General features: G+C 32.9%; 1 protein-coding gene across 1 annotated transcript in view; it reads right to left on the bottom strand.

Moving 5' to 3' along the window:
* LOC127065547 (zwei Ig domain protein zig-8-like) overlaps nucleotides 1-22,500 on the bottom strand; it is a 270,879-nt gene that overhangs the window by 35,720 nt on the left and 212,659 nt on the right. The window contains exons 4-5 of the mRNA XM_050998013.1: nucleotides 9,446-9,665; nucleotides 5,731-5,828 (exon numbers count right to left, since the gene is read on the bottom strand). Of these exons, the coding sequence (XP_050853970.1) occupies nucleotides 5,731-5,828; nucleotides 9,446-9,665 (318 nt within the window). The remainder of the gene's footprint in view (nucleotides 1-5,730; nucleotides 5,829-9,445; nucleotides 9,666-22,500) is intronic.

Below are 22,500 nucleotides of genomic sequence, written 5' to 3'. Positions count from 1 at the left end.
AACACGCACTTACTAACGAGAATTTTATGTATTTTTACGATATGCCGTAGATCGTGATGTCACGAATACGCAAGAATTCTTTGTTCTATTTCATTCTTTTATCTTTCTTTTTCATTTTTTTCTATTTTTTCTTTTTATTTATTTATTTATTTTTTTTTCTAGTAATACCTACGTTGAGATCGCAACAAAACGAAGGAGTTACGAACGTTTTTTGAATTTGTAATTGAGATAAAGAGAGAAAGATAGAGAGAGAGAGAGAGAGAGCGAGAAAGATCATATAAAAAAAGAAGTATAATCGTTGCAAATTTGTCAAACATCCAATAGATTTCGACCTATCAATAATTTATTACAATTAACATAAAGTACATATAATGTATTATGGCATCTATTTGTTTCGGAACTTTGTGTAAACTATCGAAAGGTTTTATCGAGTTAAATAATTATTAATGCGATTCTAAATATGTATTTCGTACAATGATTACTAACGTGTATTATTTGTAGAAGCTCGCATTTCACTCTCTTCGATATACGGTTGTCTTGATCGATATTAAATTATGGAAGAGTGTACGTGAGATCTTTATATCACGATCGTACACAGAATGTCTTCGTGAAAGCTTATTATTTGCTTATTCTCTAGTATATGCAAGCCTCCAAAGCTTCTCTCTCTTTCTCTTTCTCTCACTCCTTCTTTCTCCTTATGAAATGTGTGAAACTATGAGCTCGTGTGTATGTTTATGCACATCAAATAGAATCGAACGTGTGCTTGTAAGCTCGCGGCTATATATCCTTTTCTGGCAGACGACGTTGTCATTTTTGTCATCGTCGTCATCATATTGGTTATTGTTGATATTATATTGAAGAATCGATCTTGGCTTCTTCTTCGATAGCGAGATATTGAATTTTCTTACGGTGCCTCTCGCTTTAAAGTTTAAATAACGATGTTTAAAAAAGCTCGCAGAAGATCAAAATATCAGTCATATTTCTCGTGAAAAAATATAGATCAGAAGTATGCAAAAATAAATACAAATATTTGTCTTATCGGTCTGATCTACGTAGTTCTAACGATATTACGAAGGAATATTTGAAACGATATCTGGTAGTCGTCGTTCAACGTGAGTTTTGATCAATTAATAAATCTTCGTTAAGAAGAAAGCGAAAGCATGCTGTGGTTAAAGTTTCTCTCTCTCTCTCTCTCTCTCTTTCTCTCTTGAGATAGAAAAGAATAATTTTTCTCACGAGCTTGTTCCCAAAGAACGTCGGCAATTAAATCTACCCTTTTATATACGCTCCAAGTAATTAAAGACTGGCACGTACGATAAAACGTGTTTTATCTCGAGGATTTGAAGAATTACTTATACCTTTCTTCTATTAAAAACAAAAAACTGTAATAAGAGAAAAAGAGAGAAAGAGAGAGAGAGAGAGGGAGAGAGAGAGAGAGAAAGATATCGTACAAATCCATCGTGCTTAAGAGCACCCGGATAATAAAATCGAAATGAGTTCTTTCTCTCCTGCGCTATTTAAACGGCAATTAGCGTCTGCATTCTTATGCTAATTTCTTTTCCTTTTTTATTTTTTTTTTCTTTGTCTGTGAAGTTTTATCGCGATATTATAACGTTTTCGTTGGTGTTCCTACAGATTATTTTTATTTCAAATCGAATATTATTTCCTATTTCTTCTTTTCTTCGAGATCGAAATTGCTAAAATTTGTATAAACAAAGAACGTTATATCATTTCTATGATATAGTGCTACAGTACTACAGCGATACAGTGCTTTTTAGTATAGGTATTACATGTTCCAACATATGAATGACAAAAAAAAAAAAATAAAAAGAAGAAAAATGTTTAAAGCCGTATGGACCACGAATTGGTACCGTTTTACATGCCCAAGAGAAAAATATTTCGATGAATATTTGTATATCTGTATCCAATACGTCAATTGGTATTGATTTTATATGCATTGATGTCGCGTATTTAGTTGTAGACGAAATAGCCCAGCGTGGATGAATAATATAGTATATTCAGAAGATTGTTCGTCCACCGAAATGTTTTTTATGAAAAATATGTCGGAAAAAAATTTATATTAAAGAACCGTCTGAAATATTTTCATAAACGTACATCGAATGTAATTTACATATATAAAAGACGTTTTCAAATGATTTCGTAAAAGGGCGTAATAATATGTACAGAAATATTTATCTAGTCAAAGTTACGTTATTTTTAAAAGACTTTAAACACTCCAGGTAAAAAGGTTTTTGAATAAGTGAATTCAAAAAAAAAAAAAAAAAAAAGAAAAAAAAGAAATAAATACATACATACATACGTCATACATGAGAATTTCGATAAATAAAATTCGAATTTGGTGCGAATTTCGAGAGAGAGAAAACGAATAAACATTTTTCTGGATGTAAAGACGTAAAGCACAAATCCAAATTGCAAATATTTAACTAAACATTTTGATATTATCGGAAAATCATAGAATGGTGAATGGTTTAGCATGATCGTGGCTGAGACGTAAAAGCGAAACGAGTAAAGCGTGAATTGGTCTTCAAGAGTCTTGCTTTTAGAATGTCATAGACAGAGTCAACTGCTTTATCTTTTTGTCTTGTTCTATTCTCCCATCACATTTCTGGACATAAAGGATGCTTTTATCTATTCTTTTTCCGTACGATTATATACTCAATGTTGACGCCATCATTCTTATAACAATCCTCGAATTCTCATACCTTTTTCTTCTATCTCTCTCTCTCTCTCTCTCTCTTTTTTTCCTTTCTCATTTATAAAATGCAACAGAGAATATGCAATGGAACAAGTCGAAGTAGCTAAGAGAGGAAGAATAAATTAAAGTAAAAAATGCACGTTGCGGTATTTTTGTAAAACACGAAGAATTTATCTGCATTATCTTCGAACGTGAATGCGCTGGGAGTGAGACAGAGAAAAAGAAAAAGTCAGATAAAGAAACGAGAGAACTGGTGACCTTATGGGTCTCGTATACTCTCCTTTAAATTTTTGTACAAAATGTATACCGCCTTCTCCGCGAAAAGTGTTTTAAACATTTGCGTACTCCAATCTTCCACTAGGCGATTCGAGTATGCACCAATGCGGAATAAACGATGAACGCGACCGAATTTTCTCTCTCCCTTCTCCTACGCTTCGTCGACGATAGTACCTACTTTCTCGTTTTACGATCGATGAGATATGATAATAGAAGCAAAACGGAACGTCGTTCGAATCCTAATGACTCTAGTCATTTTCAAATATAGTTAGGATTATTAAATCTAGTCATTATTACATTCTATTTCGATTGATTTATCAAAGAATTATTTCGTTTAGTTATTGTTACTTTTCACGATGGTATTTAACACTTGTTTTTTTCTTTTTTTTTTTTTATTTACTAAACGCACAAAGTGCTATGAATTTTTCAATATAAATATGGTGATATTCGTCTGTTACATAAAGTTTATCAATAATTAAACAAAATATAGTGTTTCTTTATAGAAGTAGTTCTAAAAAATACAAAAAGAAAAAAGAAAAAGCTTTTAACAAATTAAACATCGAGTGCTTTTACAAACATTTTTTCCAAATATTTCCATTTGATAAACACGGTTCTTTTTTTTATATATATACATATCCTATAAATATAATTAAAATCGATTAATTCTACAGCGAGTTATCTTTATTCAGAAAGATCTATACGATCGTTAAAAGTTAAATGCTTTAATGGAAATATATCAACTAGTTTTTCCGGGAGAAAAGAAAAGGATAAAAGAAAAATTCTGATACATCCTATTAACAAACGTGAAACTCTTTAAACAACGAAGTTACAGGATTCTGTGGTTAAACTCATAAAAGTTCATTTCGCGGCTAAAAGTGTAATATCGTGATAAAGACGATGGAATACGTGTTTGGCCTGGCGTTGGCTGTAATTTTTCATTGTCGAGTCGCCGCATGCGATTCCGCCAGAGCGCCACCGAGGAGGAGCAATTACTTTTATAAAACAATGTCTTGAAAATGAACCGTGCACGATATTGTTAACGTCCGACGCGTTAAATAATTTTCAAATAGGTACGTGTTACAAGAATTCTTCGTAGAATTTCTTCGTGGAAGATTAATTACATATCTATCCGAGAAAAAAATATTTTATTTCGATCGAAAGATTATACGTGCTGAGTTAAAATAAATTATAATATCTCATCGACGAACACGATAGCTGATAAATTCGTATCCAGCACTTAAGCATATTAGATATTAGATATATTAGAAAAGAGAGAGGAAGAGAGAGAGAGAGAGAGAGAGAGAGAGAGAGAGAAGGGGACATCGAAAATAAAATAAAAGATTTCATACCATTGGAGAAAAGACGTCGAAGGGCTAGATGAAAGACGTCTTTTCAGAAGTTGGTATTCCAGTTCGATTCACTTGGACAGAGGCAAAGCCCTATCCTTACTCTTGAATCAGAAAGAGAAAGAGAGAGGAAGAGAGAGAGAGAGAGAGTTGAAGGCACACGCACAGTGGCGCAGCCCTCATCAAAACTGGTTCACGGATGGAAGATCACCGTAAATAGGAGGAATTAGACGAAAGCTCGCGGCGTAGCGCCTGTAATTTGCGGACTATTCCTTCCTTCTCCTCTAACATCTACCATCTCCCTCTTTTCTCCTCTACTTTTCTTCCTCTCTTACTCTGTTCGAAACAGTGTACCGCTTTTCCACCGGCCATTATCCCCCTTTTGTTACAACTCCGTTCTGCCCAGACGTAATTCGATTCTTTCGACCTTTCGAACTTCTTCCTGAGCGACCTCATCATCCCTTATCTTTTGGTCTTGTTCGGCGAGTCTTCCACTTCTCTAAAGGAGCGGATGAACGTGCATCGTATTTTTCTTCGACGTCGATGAGTCAGAAAAATGTTACCAAATTAATCGTAGTAACTCTCATGTTACATACTTATATATATGTGTGTGTGTGCATCTGTATTTTATAAATTTTATTTCATTTTATCGTCAACGAATTAATCATTACTTTGCATTCGAAATTTTTCATGTCTTTTCCTTTTTCCTCCTATTGAATATAACTCGTATTGAGTATAATATAATTGTAATAATATCAGTAATAATGTTGCTTTTATCTTACATCAAGTTTTTTTCTAGAGAGGAAATAAATTTGGTTGTAAAGAGAATACAAAGAAAAAAGAAAAATACGAGTCTTTTATTTTCGATCTCTTTACGTGATTTATCAAAATTAAATAATATTATATTATATATCCACTAAGGGAAGGTCGTTGTTTTTCTGAAGATCGTATCTTATAATATGAAAGCACCCTGATAGCATAGAAATTAGTAATATCGTGTATCCTACGTGAACGTCATAGAAAGTTAGTCGAAAATTTTCCTCGGAGCATAAAGCTGCATTTCTTTTTCTTTCTAGACATTGGTGAGATAGGGCAAAGGACAGGAAAACGACGTATAAAAGATAGGGGCATGCTTTAGACAGGATAGAATAAGGGATGGTTAAGAACAAGGGATGGGATGTAAGCGACACGAAGATAGAAAGAGAGAGAGAGAGAGAGACAGAGGAAACCAAACGAAATAGCTCTAGTCAAGAAGACAAGTTATATGAAAAGCATTTCACGCTTGGAATAATAAAGACTTATGCTAATTTTCGAGTAATTTAGGAAATACGATTTTTCCAAGCAAATAATAATTAAAAAAATATATATATAATAATAACATTGATAACTTACCATTGATAACGTGAACGGTAACGCTTGCTTTCTTTGCGAAGGTGGGTACACAACTGTAATTCCCGGAGTCGCTCAATTTCGCATGAGTGATCCTCAATCTGAAACATAAGGCGGAAGGAGAAAGCGGGAACATCAGATGAACATCAGTTCCACTCTAAAATGTAAACTCTCTTTGAAGTATTCCACTCGACGTTACTTCTGACTAATACACGTATTCCTACTCCTACATATATACATACATATATATATATATATATATATATATATATATATATATATAGATATGTACATATATATATTATATATATATATTCTAGCTACAAATTCGAAAGCTTTTAAAAAGCCATTTTTCAAACGAAACACCATGATCGTTCGAAGGAAAATTTATTCGAATTTTAAGAAGCAAAATGAAAAAGAGAGAAAACGAGTGGATAAGGAATAGCGAGAATTAACTTGGAAGGTTCGAAGAAATCGTTTCGATTTCTTGTCGATTTTTCGATTTACTTTTTCTAAAGTATTTTAAAAATGTTCACCAATGGCTACTGGCTTGGTTATCGATGTTTCTTTTCTTTCCTTCTCTACAAAAAAAGAAAAGAAAATAACGAAAAAGAAAAAGAAAAAAGGAAAAAGAAAAAGTCCATTTTCCCGAAGTCTCGACCGGTCCATCTTAAACTTCCAACCGCAGCCGTGGGCGTTGCATTTTATCGGTGTATTTCAAAAGCCTCGAGAACCGATACTGGCTGTCACTTCTGTTAGGTGGCCAAGAGCATGGAGAAGAAAAGTATGAGCACAAACGGGTACGCGTACTTGAATGGAGAGCCCAGAGCGATAATCAACTCTCGCAACTCGCCTGTCGTTTTTCAAAAGCGACACATCGACGACAAGGCAACAACTAATCGATGTCGATATCAGATAAACTCTATCTCAACTGAACATCGGGATATTCCTATCTTATACAATATAATCCGATAATATTCCGAGATGTTAGTAATCTTCATGAAATTTTTGAGAGTTGAATTTTTAGATTCAAAGATTTTCGACGATTTTCAACGAGTATTTATCGAAGCGTATCAGAGAGGAATAAAAAAGAAAAAGAGAGAGAGAGAGAGAAAGAGATCGTTATCTCATTCTAGTTGCTCGAGAAATCACAAAAAAACTATTCTCCGTGGTTTGCTCGATCGATCATTCGTTAAACTATATCTCCCAAGCTTATTTCATTGCTTTATAATGTACTACTCTCTGGAGACTAATAACAATCTTTTCAGATTACACCGTTTGCTCTTTGTACATAGAGATAAAATTACAGATTGATACCGTGATATATTTGAAATAAATTTTAGAAAAAGAAAATGACTCTTTCCATTTTTCCCTCGAAACATAATATCTTAAAAAGGAGATGTAAATTCAAACACGGTTTATTTCTTAATAATAATAAAGTATATTTATTTCCGAGTGCATTTATTAATTTATTTCGACATCGACCAAATGAAAAATAAATATAAGTTTGTTTGTTTTGACAGAGATAGACAGAGTGAGAGGAAATTAATTCGGTTCTTGAACAAGAGCTCGTAAATTCGTCCACGTGTAAGCGGCATCGCGCCTCGTGACAATCGTCAATCACGTCCAAAAACAGATGTACAACGTATACGTATATATGTCGTACGTATGTACTACGTACGTGGAACGTGGTCGGTCGTAATGTGCCCAACGATATTCTAGCCTAGAGAAGCGAGAAACTAGCTAGAGAGTATCTAGCTCGGGTATACGATGAGAGGAGCTAACCCTCTATCTCTATCTCTATCTCTCTCTCTCTCTCTCTCTCTCTCTCTTTCTCTCTCTCTCTTCAACAAGAGGCTACCTAAAATGCAGAGCATGCCCGATGCATCTTCACGGTGCGCGACGCACCTGACAAAGGACACTGTTGTTCTCTCTCTCTCTCTCTCTCAGATACGAGAGATACAAGCTATATCATTGAGTATTCTCCTGACACGCATACTCTCTAAATTATCAAATAATCTTTTATCATTCTAATCATTTCTTTTATCTATATATAGTTCGATATCGTTTATATTTCAAATAAGTATATTTCAAATAGCGAGTAACTTACGTTCCTTTCTTTTTGTTATAACATGAGAGGAATTTGCAATGGAACAAGAAAAAATTTAATTCTGAAATAATGTAATGTACAACGATTAATCATAATTCTATGAAATTTTATTGAATAATAATAAATAAGAATTCTATCGGAGCATATTCTTTAGTTTGATATTCGTAGAAATATTCTAAAAGTTTATACAATTATTTTTATTCATCTTTTTATATCATAAAAGGAGAAACATCTTTTATATCACTCGAAACGATATCGATCAGTTTTCGAAATAAAAATTTCTGTTTTTGTCTACGAAATTTTTGTTCTTATCTAACGAAATGAATATATGTTAAAGGATTTTTAAAATATTAATGATCACTTGTAATCACTTGTGATCACTTGTAAATATATATATATATATATAAAATCTTTTGGAAAGATCTATATCTGATACCGTGATTTATTATCTTACGAAAAATGAAACGAACAAGTGAGAAATGAGTATTAAATTATAGCATAGTTTCTAGCGTTATTGAAATTGTCATACGTATCATGACAGAGAGAGCAAGAGAGAGAGAGAGAGAGAGAGAGAGAGAGAGAGAGAGAGAAAGAAAGAGAGAGAGAGAGAGAGCAATTAATCTGACCCAAAGCCGCGATTTTCGAGATCGAATGAAATATCGTTTCAACGAGCATGCGCGTATTGCTCGATCGTTTCACCGTGACTGATTTTCATCTGCATACCTGGCGTTGCTCTTAAATTGGAACATTTTTTTTCCTGCTCTCACAGCGATATCTACGAGCAGAGTTATAACCCATATCGCAAAGCCGTCGAACGATATACGAGAAACCGCCTATCGCGTTCCACCGTCGCGGATTTTACGTCGACGCGATTGAAAGACTCTTTGTATCGTATCCTTTTTTCCCGCGCAATTCCGTTACGCCGTTAGGTATATCCTTTTTCAGAAATACTAAGCCAGATACACGAGATATTCGTGAGAGACGGCGCATGATTTTTGAGTTTTGTCAAACGGAAATCTCGAAACGCACTCTTTATATTCGAATTTTTGTTGAATTCTGGTTACTATGGAAACATAATGCCACGTAACGTTTAAATAACTCATTTATCATATATGTACGTTTGTATTATTTTATTTTATTTCTTTTTTTTTTGTTGAGACAAAATTAATCGTCAATTTATAGTCAAAGATAAATTTGTTAATACGTAGATATACACACACACACACACATATATATATATATATATATATATATATATCGTGTATCGATCGGATACGTATATATACCTATCAAAGTCTGATATATATAATTTTTTCTTTTAGAAACGAAAATAAAATTCGATCGGATCTGTTTCATTAATAAAAGCAACATTTTTACGGGTCGGAGTATTATTTGTTGTTTGTCGTCGATACCGTGTAATTTTTAACGACCCTTTCAAGAGAATGTGAACACAATCTCAATAATTACTAACTATCGAGGGTATCAATTAGAAAGAGCGACGGTATCATTAAAATCGGGTCTCTATTTAAGATCGATCATATGATGTTTCGTTGTTGAAGGTTGTTCAATGGCAAATGTAGGAGGGTGAAAGAACACAAAAAGTTTTACCTTGACGTAAGAGCATCGCTCCATTCCGTTTCAACTGTAATACGTGGCTCCGCGTTGACGTCGTTTTCTAATCGCGGAGACGTAACTACAGCATGGTTACCACGATACCAAGCGACTGTACCCAAATGATGAGGTCCTTGGGACATCAGACAGGTTAATGTCAATAGACTGCCAGTTTTGACGTAAATATCCGACGTTCCGTTTATCCTTGCACGTGCCTCTGTAAAAACGATAATGAATAAATAAATAAAAGGAAAAGGAAAAAAAAAGAAAAGAGAAAAAAAAGACAAGGATTCAGATTTCGCTCAATGTTCGTTTTATATAATAAAAATGATAACACTCTTCTATTTTCCACGAGTATCGTCGAATTCGTTCGATTGTCATGGACACGGGCAAGTCGGTTTCTTTTATCTCACAAAAGATAGCCAATTTTTCAAATGCTTCTCTAGGAGAAGAAGAAAAAAAAAAGATGTGGTGAACGATGTGAGTGATCTCTTTGAAAGAGGAGACCGCAAAGAGTAAAATTTTCTATCGATTGGTTGGTCGAGTGATTTGAGTGTCGTGTATGTTAGAGAGACAGAGGAAAAGAGAGAAAGACAGAGAAAGAGAAAGAAAGAGAGAGAGAGAGAGAGAGAGAGAGAGAGAGAGAGAGAGAGAGAGAGAGAGAGAGAGAGAGAGAGAGAGAGAGAGAAGGAAAAAGAAAAGAAGATGGTTGAACAGGGAACGTGCCTGGTCATTGCGGGGATATAAAATTCGAGCGTACAATCCTGACACGGACTACGTGTGGCCGTCGATGCGGCCGCCGTCGTGGCCGCAGAGTGTCGGCCGAACCGAGTTCAATCCAAAAGGGTGCCCTCCTGCTGAACGACCACCACCTATGAGCCGTGTAACTTATTGATCGAATATTGCAAATACGTCCTCTCATTTTTCACTGTCCGATCCTCTGTGCACCTTTGTACGGCCGCGATAATTCACGCGAAGCCACACCGTGGAATTTTCTCGAATTCCGATAAAAATGATATTTGTCTTATAAACGTCCTGTAAGCCAGATACCACCCCGTAGAAATTTTCTAGGATTTTATAGGTTTTCTTTCATTTCTATTCTTTGTATTTTCTTTCCTTGACACCTTCAGATATTTATGTCCTTGATTTTCTAACGGTATCGTCTCATTTTATTTGTTATATAAATATATGTATAATTAATTAATTTGTATAATCACGTGTGTTCATTAATCTTTTACATTGTGTTAATAGTTATATTTCTAAATTATTCCTGGATCGTTAAGTTTCAAACAGTTTCTTTTTATTACAAGGATTATACATATACATATATATATATACATACACACACAATCGTTCGAACGAAAGTATTCTTTTAGCAACTTATCGCTAGAGGTTTTAGCAACTGATTTGTCGTGTCGTTGGATTTAACAGTAATCGCGCGTTATTTGGATCGAGCTCGTCGACGAGACTTGGGACGGGCAGTTCGCTCGAAATTCATCTACTATCACGGTGAATTTGTCCAGAAATATATATCTATCGATGGCAGCTGCGTCCGCTCGATAAGCCCCGCGCTCGTAGAACATCTCCTGCGAATTTTCGAAAAACGCCGAACTGTAACGTTTATTTTTTCGGATATCGGACAATAGTAACGTTCTACGATTCGTTCAAAACCATCCATAGTCGTTCGGAAAGCGAATATTACATCCGATCGGGAATCCAATCAACGATATCCACTTAAGATAAACATTTCGTTAGGGGTCTAGCGAGACTCGCTATCGCGATTAGAAGAGGATAAACGGCAACCGGTTTTCGTTAGCGTGTTTTCCCAAAATTTGTTTTTACGTTTCTCTTAATATTATAGATATCTGTTATTCATAATATCCAAAAGGGAAAATACGTGAGGTTTAATATATCGAAATCGGATTAGTTTATGTGCAAAGAATATATGTACATTCTCCATGTTCGTAGAAGAGAAGCTTTGAACTGAATTCGATGCATTCGATACTTTTGATACGTTCCTCTTCTCATCGATGAAGGATAAAAAGGAGAGACGATTGCAAAGATCGTTTCAGAGTCTTTGATCAAGATATCAAGAAGGAATAGAGCGAATCGTACGTACACGCAGAGAAACAACAACTATGAACACTGATATATCTCTACTATCTTCAAAGAACTACGATACATAAAGTATTGAAATATATTGCTATGGTAATGTTTCTGAACTAGACTGGCGAATATTTTGTATTATATTTGCCATTGATACGTCACGTCGCCCGAAGGTGCGTGCTTCTGAAATTTTTCAGCCGGACAAGCAAATGGCTTCGTCAATTTTCAATTACAAATTTTATCTATATTTTTCTCTGTCGTTTTATACATATGTATATACGTATAATATCTATGACATACGCACGTATATGAGCGAAGTAACGGTAATATGGAAACGATATTCGTCGTTGATATTGCAAGAATTTTCTTTTTTTCCCTCTTTTTTCTTTTTCTTTTTTTTTCTGCGAATGTACAGTTATGTAGTAGAAATGATGTTCGCCAGAGATTTCTCATTTCATTGAAAGAGTATTCGAAATATGCGTGAGAAAAATGATTTTGAAATTGCTCTCTGAAAAATCTTCAATATCGATCTTTATCAAAAATTAAATATTCCGTTCTAATTAATCTTATAAATATTCGAAGCAAGCAGTCGCTAAAGTTGGAAGATAAAAACAGCTGTATAATTCGGAAACAAGTTTATATCGGGGATACGCTTATATCAATTTTTTTTTTCTTTATTTTAGCGTACTGAAACTACTCCAGAAGTTATGTCCACATATTTTGAAACATTTGTACATAGGTATATATATATATCCTTTTCTTTTTTTTTTGAAACACAGTATATAGGTATATGTATACAGTTACATATGTATTACTTCGTACCGTGTATTTTCTTTTTATTTTACGTTTTTTCCTACTACCTTGTAATTCTTTCGGTACTACGACCTAGGAGAGTTTGTCAAAACTCATGGAAATAAATTATGTGTGTCTCTCTCTTTCTCTCTCTTTCTCGTTTTCTCTCTTTTTCTTTTATTTTTGAAACCTCGACGCAGAGAACAGCTCCGACAATGCGGTCGCAGTTTTCCCCAATAATTCGCCCGGATGTTTTCCTACTAGCGTCTTTTCGGAAAAAGTTTTGCGTTAACGTTGGATCGGCGTTGCATCGGTGATTGATGATCCATAAAATTGTAGTGGAACCAGATGGGTGGGTGGATGAGTATCAAGGATAAGAGGTGGAACGATAGGGTGGTTGTGGGATGGTTAGGATGAGATAGACGAGGGTTTCGTGACTGATAGCCACTGTCTCGGCACTAGCTGAAAGATATATCGAGCGATACGACTCAAAATTTGCTTCCTATGGCACTCCTCAGCGTTAACGGTAGTTGATTCACCGAAGCGTTAAATAAATTTCATCCCTTTTTTACCCTTCTTTTTTTTCCTCCTTCGATTTATGTCTTTTCCATTCCCTTCTTATTTGCTTTTCTCTCTCCGCTTCTTTGTTTTTCTTATTTTTCTTTTTCTTTTCTTTTCTATTCTTTCTTTTTTTTTTCATATAAATGGTTTTATATTTCGTTTCTCTTTCTTCCTTTGTTTCTTTCTTTTAAACGACTAAAAAAAAAAAAGGAAAAGAAATAAAAATATACAAGTTTTAGCGGGTATATATGCAATAACAAAGAGTAAACAACAAACGATACGAGACCACTCAAATATCGCAAATATTTTTCACGTTAGAAATAAAAGATTTCCATTTACTTAATTTTCTGTATTCTACTTTTCTTTTCTTTTCGTTTCTTTTCTTTTAATGCACAATTTTTACTTTTGCTTTTTTGTTGTAATAATATTTATATATGATATATATGAGTATTGTATGTAACATGCGTCAGCGATTTAATGGATTTGAGGCGATTAATTGGAATTCTTTTTCCGTGGAAAGTTCCTTTTAGATTGATGCTTGCGGAAAAGGATTGAAAAGTCGAGCGGCTTTTAGAAAGTTACATTCGAGCGATGCAATATCACGTTATGATTGTTGGATGTAAAACTGTGGTCGAGTTTATTGGAATAAGGGTTTTTCAACGATATGATCGTATTACAAAGAAAGGAACGTTTTCCGATACTAATAAAGTCGATATGCTGTGGGCGTAATGAAATATTTCTTTTTTTTCATTCTTCCTATCTCTCTATCTCTTCTATTAATTTTGAAATAATTTTTGTATCATTAAAAACGTGATTATCAATCATGACAAAATTAGAAAAAAAGAAAAGAAAAAAACAATGTACGTTGAAAATTTAACAAAAAATAATAATTTGTAATTGTAGCTGTATGAAAAATGTAAAGAATAGTATACACAAGTTTTATTTCCAATTTTTATATTATAAATATTAAATAATAACATTCTATATACTTTCTCTCTCTCCCTCTCTTTATTAATATGATTTATTTTTTGTTTTTTTAGTGTTCTTTTTCCTGCATTATTTTTGTCTTTTCTTTCTTTGTTATAATATTTACGAGTATCGAATGTAACATGCATCAGAGACTAATGGGTTTGAGGTGATTCAATTTATAAAAACGTACGAATATATTTTATATGACGATCATATATGCAACTGTGTCGTAACATTCGTTTTTCTCAAAAAGATTGACGAGCAATTTGAATTTCTCTTTTTTAATATTTTTCAAGTGTTGTATCTAATTAGAGTAAAATATTTTCAATATAATATATCGACGTTTTTTTTTTAGACTAATATTTATTTTTAGCTCGGATTCGATTGAAATCGCATTTGAATTCGTATGTCATTGAACGTTCCTCAATCGATAATAAATTTTTAACGAATTGCTTTTTTTCGATCGAGATATCAATCGAATGTATAAAAAAAGTTCGTTAATGAATGCTAGATAGCATATCCTATAACATTAATTAATTAAACGGATAGTTAATTCGGATTGCTTGGAGATTCAATGATATCCATGCGATATTGACTATCAAAAACATGGGATTCCTATTCAGAGTAATCCTATACAATTAGTATCACTATATTGTATTTGAAATAATAGTTAATACCTTTTCCGTGTTATACGTATGCTAATTAATCTTTTGTAACTTTATACGTACATTTTTCTTATTTTAAAAATTAAGATATTTATTTGAATTACTTTAATTATTTCTATAGACGACTTTTAAACACTGACATTACCTCGATTAATTATCTCGAAAATAAATGTGATACAAAAATCCACATTATTATATAAATTCTAAAAGAAAAAAAAAAGAATATTATTGGAATAATCTCATACTTCCTTTCTTTTTCTATTTATTCACACTAACATTATTTTTATTCAAATTTTTATTCTTATTCTGATTCTCATTGTAAGTTCAAATTTAACAAGTAAATGATCCGATTGATTATATTATAAAACGATATTATATAATAGTCAATGATGTTTCCTCAAATTTCATACTATAATATTTAGAAAATAATTAACGAGATTACTTGTATAATTAATGACGATAAATTTAAAATAAATGTCCATTCGGTAATTAATGGAAGTCCGTTCCAGTTATGGCCATTGATGTAAATAATAAAAACGAGGAAACATATGACTTTGATAATTGTTAAATCAGTTACTTCTCGTATTTCAACGAGTAAGTACATATATCAGCCTTTTCCATTTATACTCGTACACTTAACAAATTATTTTACGTTCATTTAAACGATGTATGACCTATATGGAATATAATTAACTAATATTTAAAGAATATATTTATTTAAGCTCATAACACATGTTAATTTTCTTTTAAAATTTTAATACATATAAAATATAAACTCGTCTGCTACTTATGTTAAAAATTAATAGCTCGGAATTATCAAGTCAATATTGTTTTACTTTTCATTCACTAAACATCGAAATTCTCTCTTTACATACGGCTAAACTTAAATAATTAATTACTTTTGAATATTTTACATTCATTTAAAAACTGTATGATGTATGTAGAATATAATTAAATAATATTTAGAGAATAATACATACAGTCGCGAAGTAGAGTCAGTTCAACGATTTTTTGTTATAACAATAATATTTGTTTACTTGAATAATTTGGTTTTCATTATCCTATTTTAGAACATGATTATACACAATATAACGAAGAAATTGAGTATTGTATCGTTAAAATAAATGAACAAAAATCGTGAAATCGAGTCGGTGTTATTCGCCACAAATGAAAATGTTGATTATAATAAGAAATCTATTTATAATTTGTTATATTCATCAGTTATTAAATTCATACGAATCAAAGAAACTCAATATGTTACCATTAGGTTCTATCCCGTTCCAATGAGAAATATTAATTTTTTTTTATACATATATATGTATGTGAGTGATACAAAAATAGCAATTTTTTGATTTAATTAACTTTAAATTGGATTTACAATTTAGATATTACAAAGAAACGTAATGACTATGAATATATAGAGAAATAAAGAAAAGTTTTTTCATTATTCGCTCAGTTCCCTTCTGTGTCCACAAATCTAGAATTCAGATTACGACAACAAACCGTACAATATAGTTTTAGAATTATATATAATTTTTTATATTATAATTATTATAAAACTTATTATATTTATGTATAGTAATTATATATAATTATAAGTATATATAATAAGATAGTTACATATAATACGTGATAACAAATAATTATATATAACACGTGTTATACTTAATTTACGTTAGTCACTGTTGTCAATGACAATTTTATTCATTTTATTAAATTTTATTTTATTGATAAATAATGTCATTAAACGTTTTCCCAAGTTGCAATTTCCAGTTCCCTGACGTTAAAATTATTTGTATTATAATGTCAGTCTATGAAATATACAGTCTCAATGAAATAATCATTTGAATAAAATGAATTAGTTTGAAGTGAAAATAGTATGTCATAAGTATAATATGTCATAGAGCAACAAAAACATATTCTTTTTATTTTTCTTTCTTAATTTTTCTTTATACAATATTTATAGCGTGAAACTCTTGCATGAGGCCCTTGAAAGAGGCCCTTGAGCGAATCACATTCTTTAAATCAAGCTCGATTTAAATATTTCAATTTTGCTTGGTAAGACGATTTTCAAGATGCCCATCTCTCCGTTATCACTTTCTTTGTTTCCAAGTTCGCACGCGTTCTATTGCATCCTCTAGATTTCTTATTTTATCCAGGAAGACTTTTCTAGGGCTTTCTTGAAAAAGGTTTTTTTTTTATGAAAAAGGTCGGATCGAGCTTTATTAAAAAAGGACTTTCATAGTTAGGAGGTTTTCTTTTTCTTTTCTTGTTCCTCATTTTTTTTTTTTTTTTTTTTTTTTTTTTTTTAGGCTGGATACATTCATTCTCGAGAAAGTTGCTCAGCTTGATCTCATATTGACTTAGATTATTATATGGAAGTTTCTGAAATTTTTTTTCATTGTATGTAGAAAGAAAAAAGTCCTTTTTAACGTATGGTTAGGATAACTGGATACTTACGTTTAATTTAATAACTTCACGAATTTCTAATGTCCATGAAGACATGTATCAACACACTTGATCAAGTGATCAAGTGATCTATCTTCAGAGAAATATGATCAGCACATGTTCTTCGCTTGCTTTTGTCAAATGTAACACTATTTTTATTACATACAAAAATATTTGTCGCACACTAATCCAATTGTTAGGTTACGTGAGAAGTTTATTACTTAGGCAAACTTATCACTGACGTAGTGAGAGCAAGTTTTCATAGTGGGAGAACAATATTTCCCCTATCACGCTTTTGCGTAGTTAATACTTTGTCCGCATCTGAAGTCATATACACTTCAAGCAGAAAATGGCGTAAAGCCTTGAACACGTTTCATACTATTTCTATTGCAAGCCAGCATTATCGTATTTAATAAAAAAATGTGCTTTTATTCGTAAGTTCGAGGTCGTAAAGTATACTTAAGTATCGTGAAACACGAAGAAAGATAGATATCTTTTCCTTTGTTTTCTCTTTCTCTTTTTCTCTCTTTCTCTTTCCTATTCTCTCTTGAAAGGACTTTCGTATTTGTAAATATGCATTGAATTACTCCGCTATGCAAATTGAATGACATTGGTAATCTTCAAGTTGGTTGACAGTACCCTTAGGAAATCGGATTAAACTTTCACCATCTTTGTAGCGACGACACTCGTCCTTCATTTTTCTCTTTTATGTTCCTCGATAATTCACTAAACAGAGACTTCGACATCGTTGACTTTTGCAAAATGTACTTCAACTCTTCGCGATACAAAATTAACGCAATTCTCTCGATATGACCTTCCAAGCTGTTGGAGTTGTCCTTTCGTTTGGATATACCCAAGATAATTTTTTTTTCCCTGATACTAAAAACACGTACTGACGGATGTGTTCGTTAATCTTGTAAGAAGTAAGAGAGACTTGTTTTGATAGAGTTGCGAAGAAAGAAAGAAAAAAAGATAAAAAAAAAAATATACTAAGAATGTCTTCGTTTGAAAGAAACGAAGCTCTACTTAAATAGTAGACTTGTAATAGGTACGTATTTAGCTTGGAAAAGAAGACGAAGGAGTAAGAAGCAAGGCTCGTATATCAGAAAAGAGGAGAGGGTGACTCGCTCGGATTTATCACGTTTCAAAGTTTAACAATGTCCGAAAGAGTTTGTCTGGTTGTATGTATATATGTGTGTGTATGTGAATGTGTGTGTGAGTACGAGAAAGAGAGAGAGAGAGAGAGAGAGAGAGAGAGAGAGAATGAGAGAGAGATTCTCCCTTATCGGCTGTCGACTTTAACCGAGTTCCGAGGCGAGTTTCAAGGCACAGAAAGTAAGAGAGAGAGAACGAGAGAGAGAGAGAGAGAGAGAAATAGAGAGAGAGAGAGACTCCAATAGCAGATATACCTGAAAACTCAATCCGCGAATCGCCATTCAGTAGCCCTGTCCTGAACTTTAGTAGTTGCACCGAGTTTATTGGCTCATCCCACGAATCCTACATCCTACGGGCTGACCTACGATAGCCATAGACGGAAATAAAGTGTGAGGCTGGTTCGATCGGCCGAAAGTAATAAGTCGAATAATGCTCTCGACTCCGGGGCTCACCGTCTCTATGGATGCCGTTCGCCTTTCGTAATGCTAGAAAATCGTAGTATCCTTGGATCCTCGAGCTATTCGTTCAAATCGTGATCGTAAATATCGTTGAGTGATAAAGAGTATTCTAGAGAGTTTTAGATCCATTTTAAGATATCATCTATATCTATATCTACCATTCTTGGTAATACCAGATATTATTCTTGTTAATATCCTATAAAATACTTTTTTATTTTATGGTATAATTGTATTGGATAGGAACGTGAGAACCCTTAATGAGCTGTTCTGTAAATCTCATTTTCAGTGGCGAGCAGACGTTACGTTTAATTTTAAACTCGTATCAACACATTGTCAAAACATTAAGAGAGGAGGTCTCTCTACTCGTATATAATTCATTGGTGTTATATTTGATATGCATGTTGTTATATGATATACATGGGTTTTATAAATAATACATAGAAATTATTTCTGGATAATTATTTATTCGTAGTTATACCCGTAAATATGATATCTCGTTAAAATTGCACTGGCATATAAGTAGAATTTGTTTCGTTTTCTGTTAATCATCGGAGAGTTTTTTAATCTTTAATTTACAACTCGGATTTCGAGTTAACTATTACGATATATCGTTGATAAGGAAGTATGGCGAATGTAGACTGGATTTTTTTTTTTTTTTTAACGTTCTGTACGAGAGAAACGATACTCGAGTTAACAAAAGTGAAGTTGTTAAAAATGAATCGCCACCGACTCGTCCGGACGATATTTCTCTCTACGGACAAACGCGTGCGCTTTCTTCGTAATTTTCAAGGTAGAGACCTTTGTCTTTGAGAGGAAGAGAGAAAGAGAAAGAGAAAGAGAAATAAAAAGAAAAAAGAGATTCATAGCTAATTCTTCATTAAAATTCTACGATTACTTCTTTCGAAGTACCAAGATCATCAATCTTTGTTTTTACTTTTTAATTTAATAAATTATATATTTCTCTCATATATAGTGTGATTTGAAGGAAATGATAAGAAAATTTACGGGGGAAAAAATTTTGATAAACGCATACTAAATGAACATATAATATATACACATAATTTTTGGTTTTATTTTATACTTTTTATATACGCATATATATTATATATTATGTTTTACACACCCACATATATTATATATTATATATATTTTATATATACATATGTATGTAACTCGTCTTATCAACCTATTCATTTATTCGATATATGTATTTGTTGGCATTAAGTTTCTCAATCCATCATTAATTCCATTGGGAGATTCGAAAGTTTTTCGCAAAACTTGTCGAGCGCACGTTCTCTATCCTGTAATCTATCGGGGCAATATAGAGGAACGGATTAACGATTAAAGGCTCGCTAAATTCTGCCATGAGCTGTGCTTTATTTTCTTCCTCTCGACGGACACCGTAGCCCGTAGCAGGGCTGAGACGTGATTTATAGCTTATAAACTAGGATCACGCGGTGGCTTTGGAGCAAGAAAGAAAGTCGCCGTAAAGGATCGCTCCTTATCGATGCTCGACGCAGCGAAAATCTTTCTTCGACTTTTCCTCATCGATCTTCTTGGCTTTCGTAAATAAGTGTGCTGTATTGTATCGAATGAAACTAAGTATATATACCGAAGATACATACCTCGATGAGCTTCATTGAACTTTGTGAAGCTTCGTTGAACTTCTCCATTTAGTATTGCTGTTGTTAGAAACAATCTTATTAGCCCGTATCTTTCTTATTCCTATCGAGACAGTAGCAGCAATTATATCTTTTACGTATGCGATTAATTTCGATTTAAATTTTTATCCTACGTGATATTGTTTGATGTATCGAATAAAAAAGGTATTTATCGATTAGAATATAAATATAAATATAAATATGGTAACCGTGTAATAGGATGTTACTTCTTCTCTTTTTCATTTAACTGTAATTTCTCTTCATTATCACTATTTTATTGATCTTAATAATAATTCGACTTGTAGCAAATTATTTCGTTATAGTTTAGAACGTGATGAGGAATATTGCAGTGGTATCTTATTACTGTAATTTTGGTTAATGCAACGATCGATAATTTTTTAACTGCTCCATTGCGTTCTCTCATTTGTTTGTAAATGTCGTCGTTAAGCGATACAATTTATATAACGCTTTTCGCTACAAATGAACCCTTACGAACAAGTAATCATATATTCAGAGAGTTTTTAATTCAATTTGTTGGTAATAAATTTCAAATTGGATTATGCTCGTAATTGCTACATAAAATATTAATCGATCCTTTACCTGGAAAGTGATATAGATTTTCAACGTCGTTGCTTTGCTGTTATTCGAAAAACTTTTTATAGTAGAGATTTTTAATTCTATTACGAATAACGATTGTTGGAAATGTTTTATCGCGTGAAGAACGTAGCGATTATTTTAATTTGATGTTTCTATCGATTCGAATAATCGTTTCCTCTGTTACAAATGAAAATTCGAAGCGATTTGTTCGTAACGAGCAAAGATTACGTCGATGAGTCAAAAATAAAATGAAAAAAAGAAAACAAAGTATCAGATCGAATACGATTTCTCTTTAATGTTTGGAAATCATCTGTGTGAACGTTGTACGTTCTACGAAGCTCGTAAAAAGCAAGAGGAATTTAAATGGTTTTGATCTAAACTTATTAAAAGACATCTTTGCGGTAATGCGAAGATTACGTAGTATGGAAAACCGCAAAACGTTTAGAATCTTCTTGTGGGATCTATGCCGTGCAAAGTGCCGTTAATGGCGACGTTAAAGCGTTCGGAAGTTGATATAACGCGTTTCCGTTCGCGATGCCACCGTTTCGTCTCCTCATCGCATAATTTTACGGTAGTGTATGCTATATATCGACGATAATCACTTAGCGATACTTTGGAAGCGTATTAGCGTGCCATCTCTGAACATTCAGAGAGAGGAAGAGAGAGAGGGAAAGCTACGTCCTCGTTTTGCCTATTTCCGATCGATACATTCGATATTCGATAGAACGACCTGATGCAATTCGTTCTGGAGCATCGTGTGTCAGTCTTTCAGCAGCGTTGTGTTAAAATTGTCAGTGTTTACTTTTAACGAGTTTTCTATTGGTTCGAATTTCTTGTTTTATATTTTTTCGCACGGTATTGTATATCGTTTGCTATGTTACATCGTTTCAGACTATCTTCTTTGATAATGCTAATATTTTCATGGATATTTAATAGAAAAAGAAAAGTATTACCCACACACATACACATACACATCGTGACAAAGAGGATGATTAAAAATCTATGAATGAAAACCTCGAAAAAGACGAATTAACTTGGCGTTGGAAGTAGGTGAAACGAAAGGATTTTTAGCTTGTTTTTTTATCGAAAGGATTTTTTAGCTTGTTTTTTTATCGAACGAGTCGGACGAGTCATTGAGAAGATGAAAATACGAGCGATTTCAAGGACGAAAGAAGAGAGAAGGAGAGGAAAAAACGAAGGTTATAAATTTTGAAGTTAAGGATAGTTGTTAAATAGACAAAAAGCAAAGGAGAGAGAAAATATATATATATATATATATATATATATATATATATATATAGAAGAAGAGAAAGAGAAAGAGAGTGCATAAGCGCACGTGTGTAACAACCTCCTGCTTCGAGTTTGTTTTCGTTCTTCCAACGAAACCGACTACTCGATATCGTCGTTTACGGCTTTCCTCCAACGATCGAACTTCAGGAATCGTATCTTCTCTTCTTTTCGTATCGGTTTAGGAATTCGTATCGTTTCCGAAATCGACGGATCGTATGTGGATGTACCAACAATCTTCTGTTTATATATGTAGGAGGATATATGTATGTATGCAGTAAGTACGTATAGATACGTATTCATGTAGGGATGTTTGTAGCATACGATATATATATATATATATATATATATAT

This window comes from Vespula vulgaris, chromosome 8 (assembly GCF_905475345.1).
Source record: "Vespula vulgaris chromosome 8, iyVesVulg1.1, whole genome shotgun sequence".
NCBI lineage: Eukaryota > Metazoa > Arthropoda > Insecta > Hymenoptera > Vespidae > Vespula > Vespula vulgaris.
Note: the sequence above shows the minus strand (reverse complement) of the source record. Positions and strands in the feature narration are given on the sequence as shown.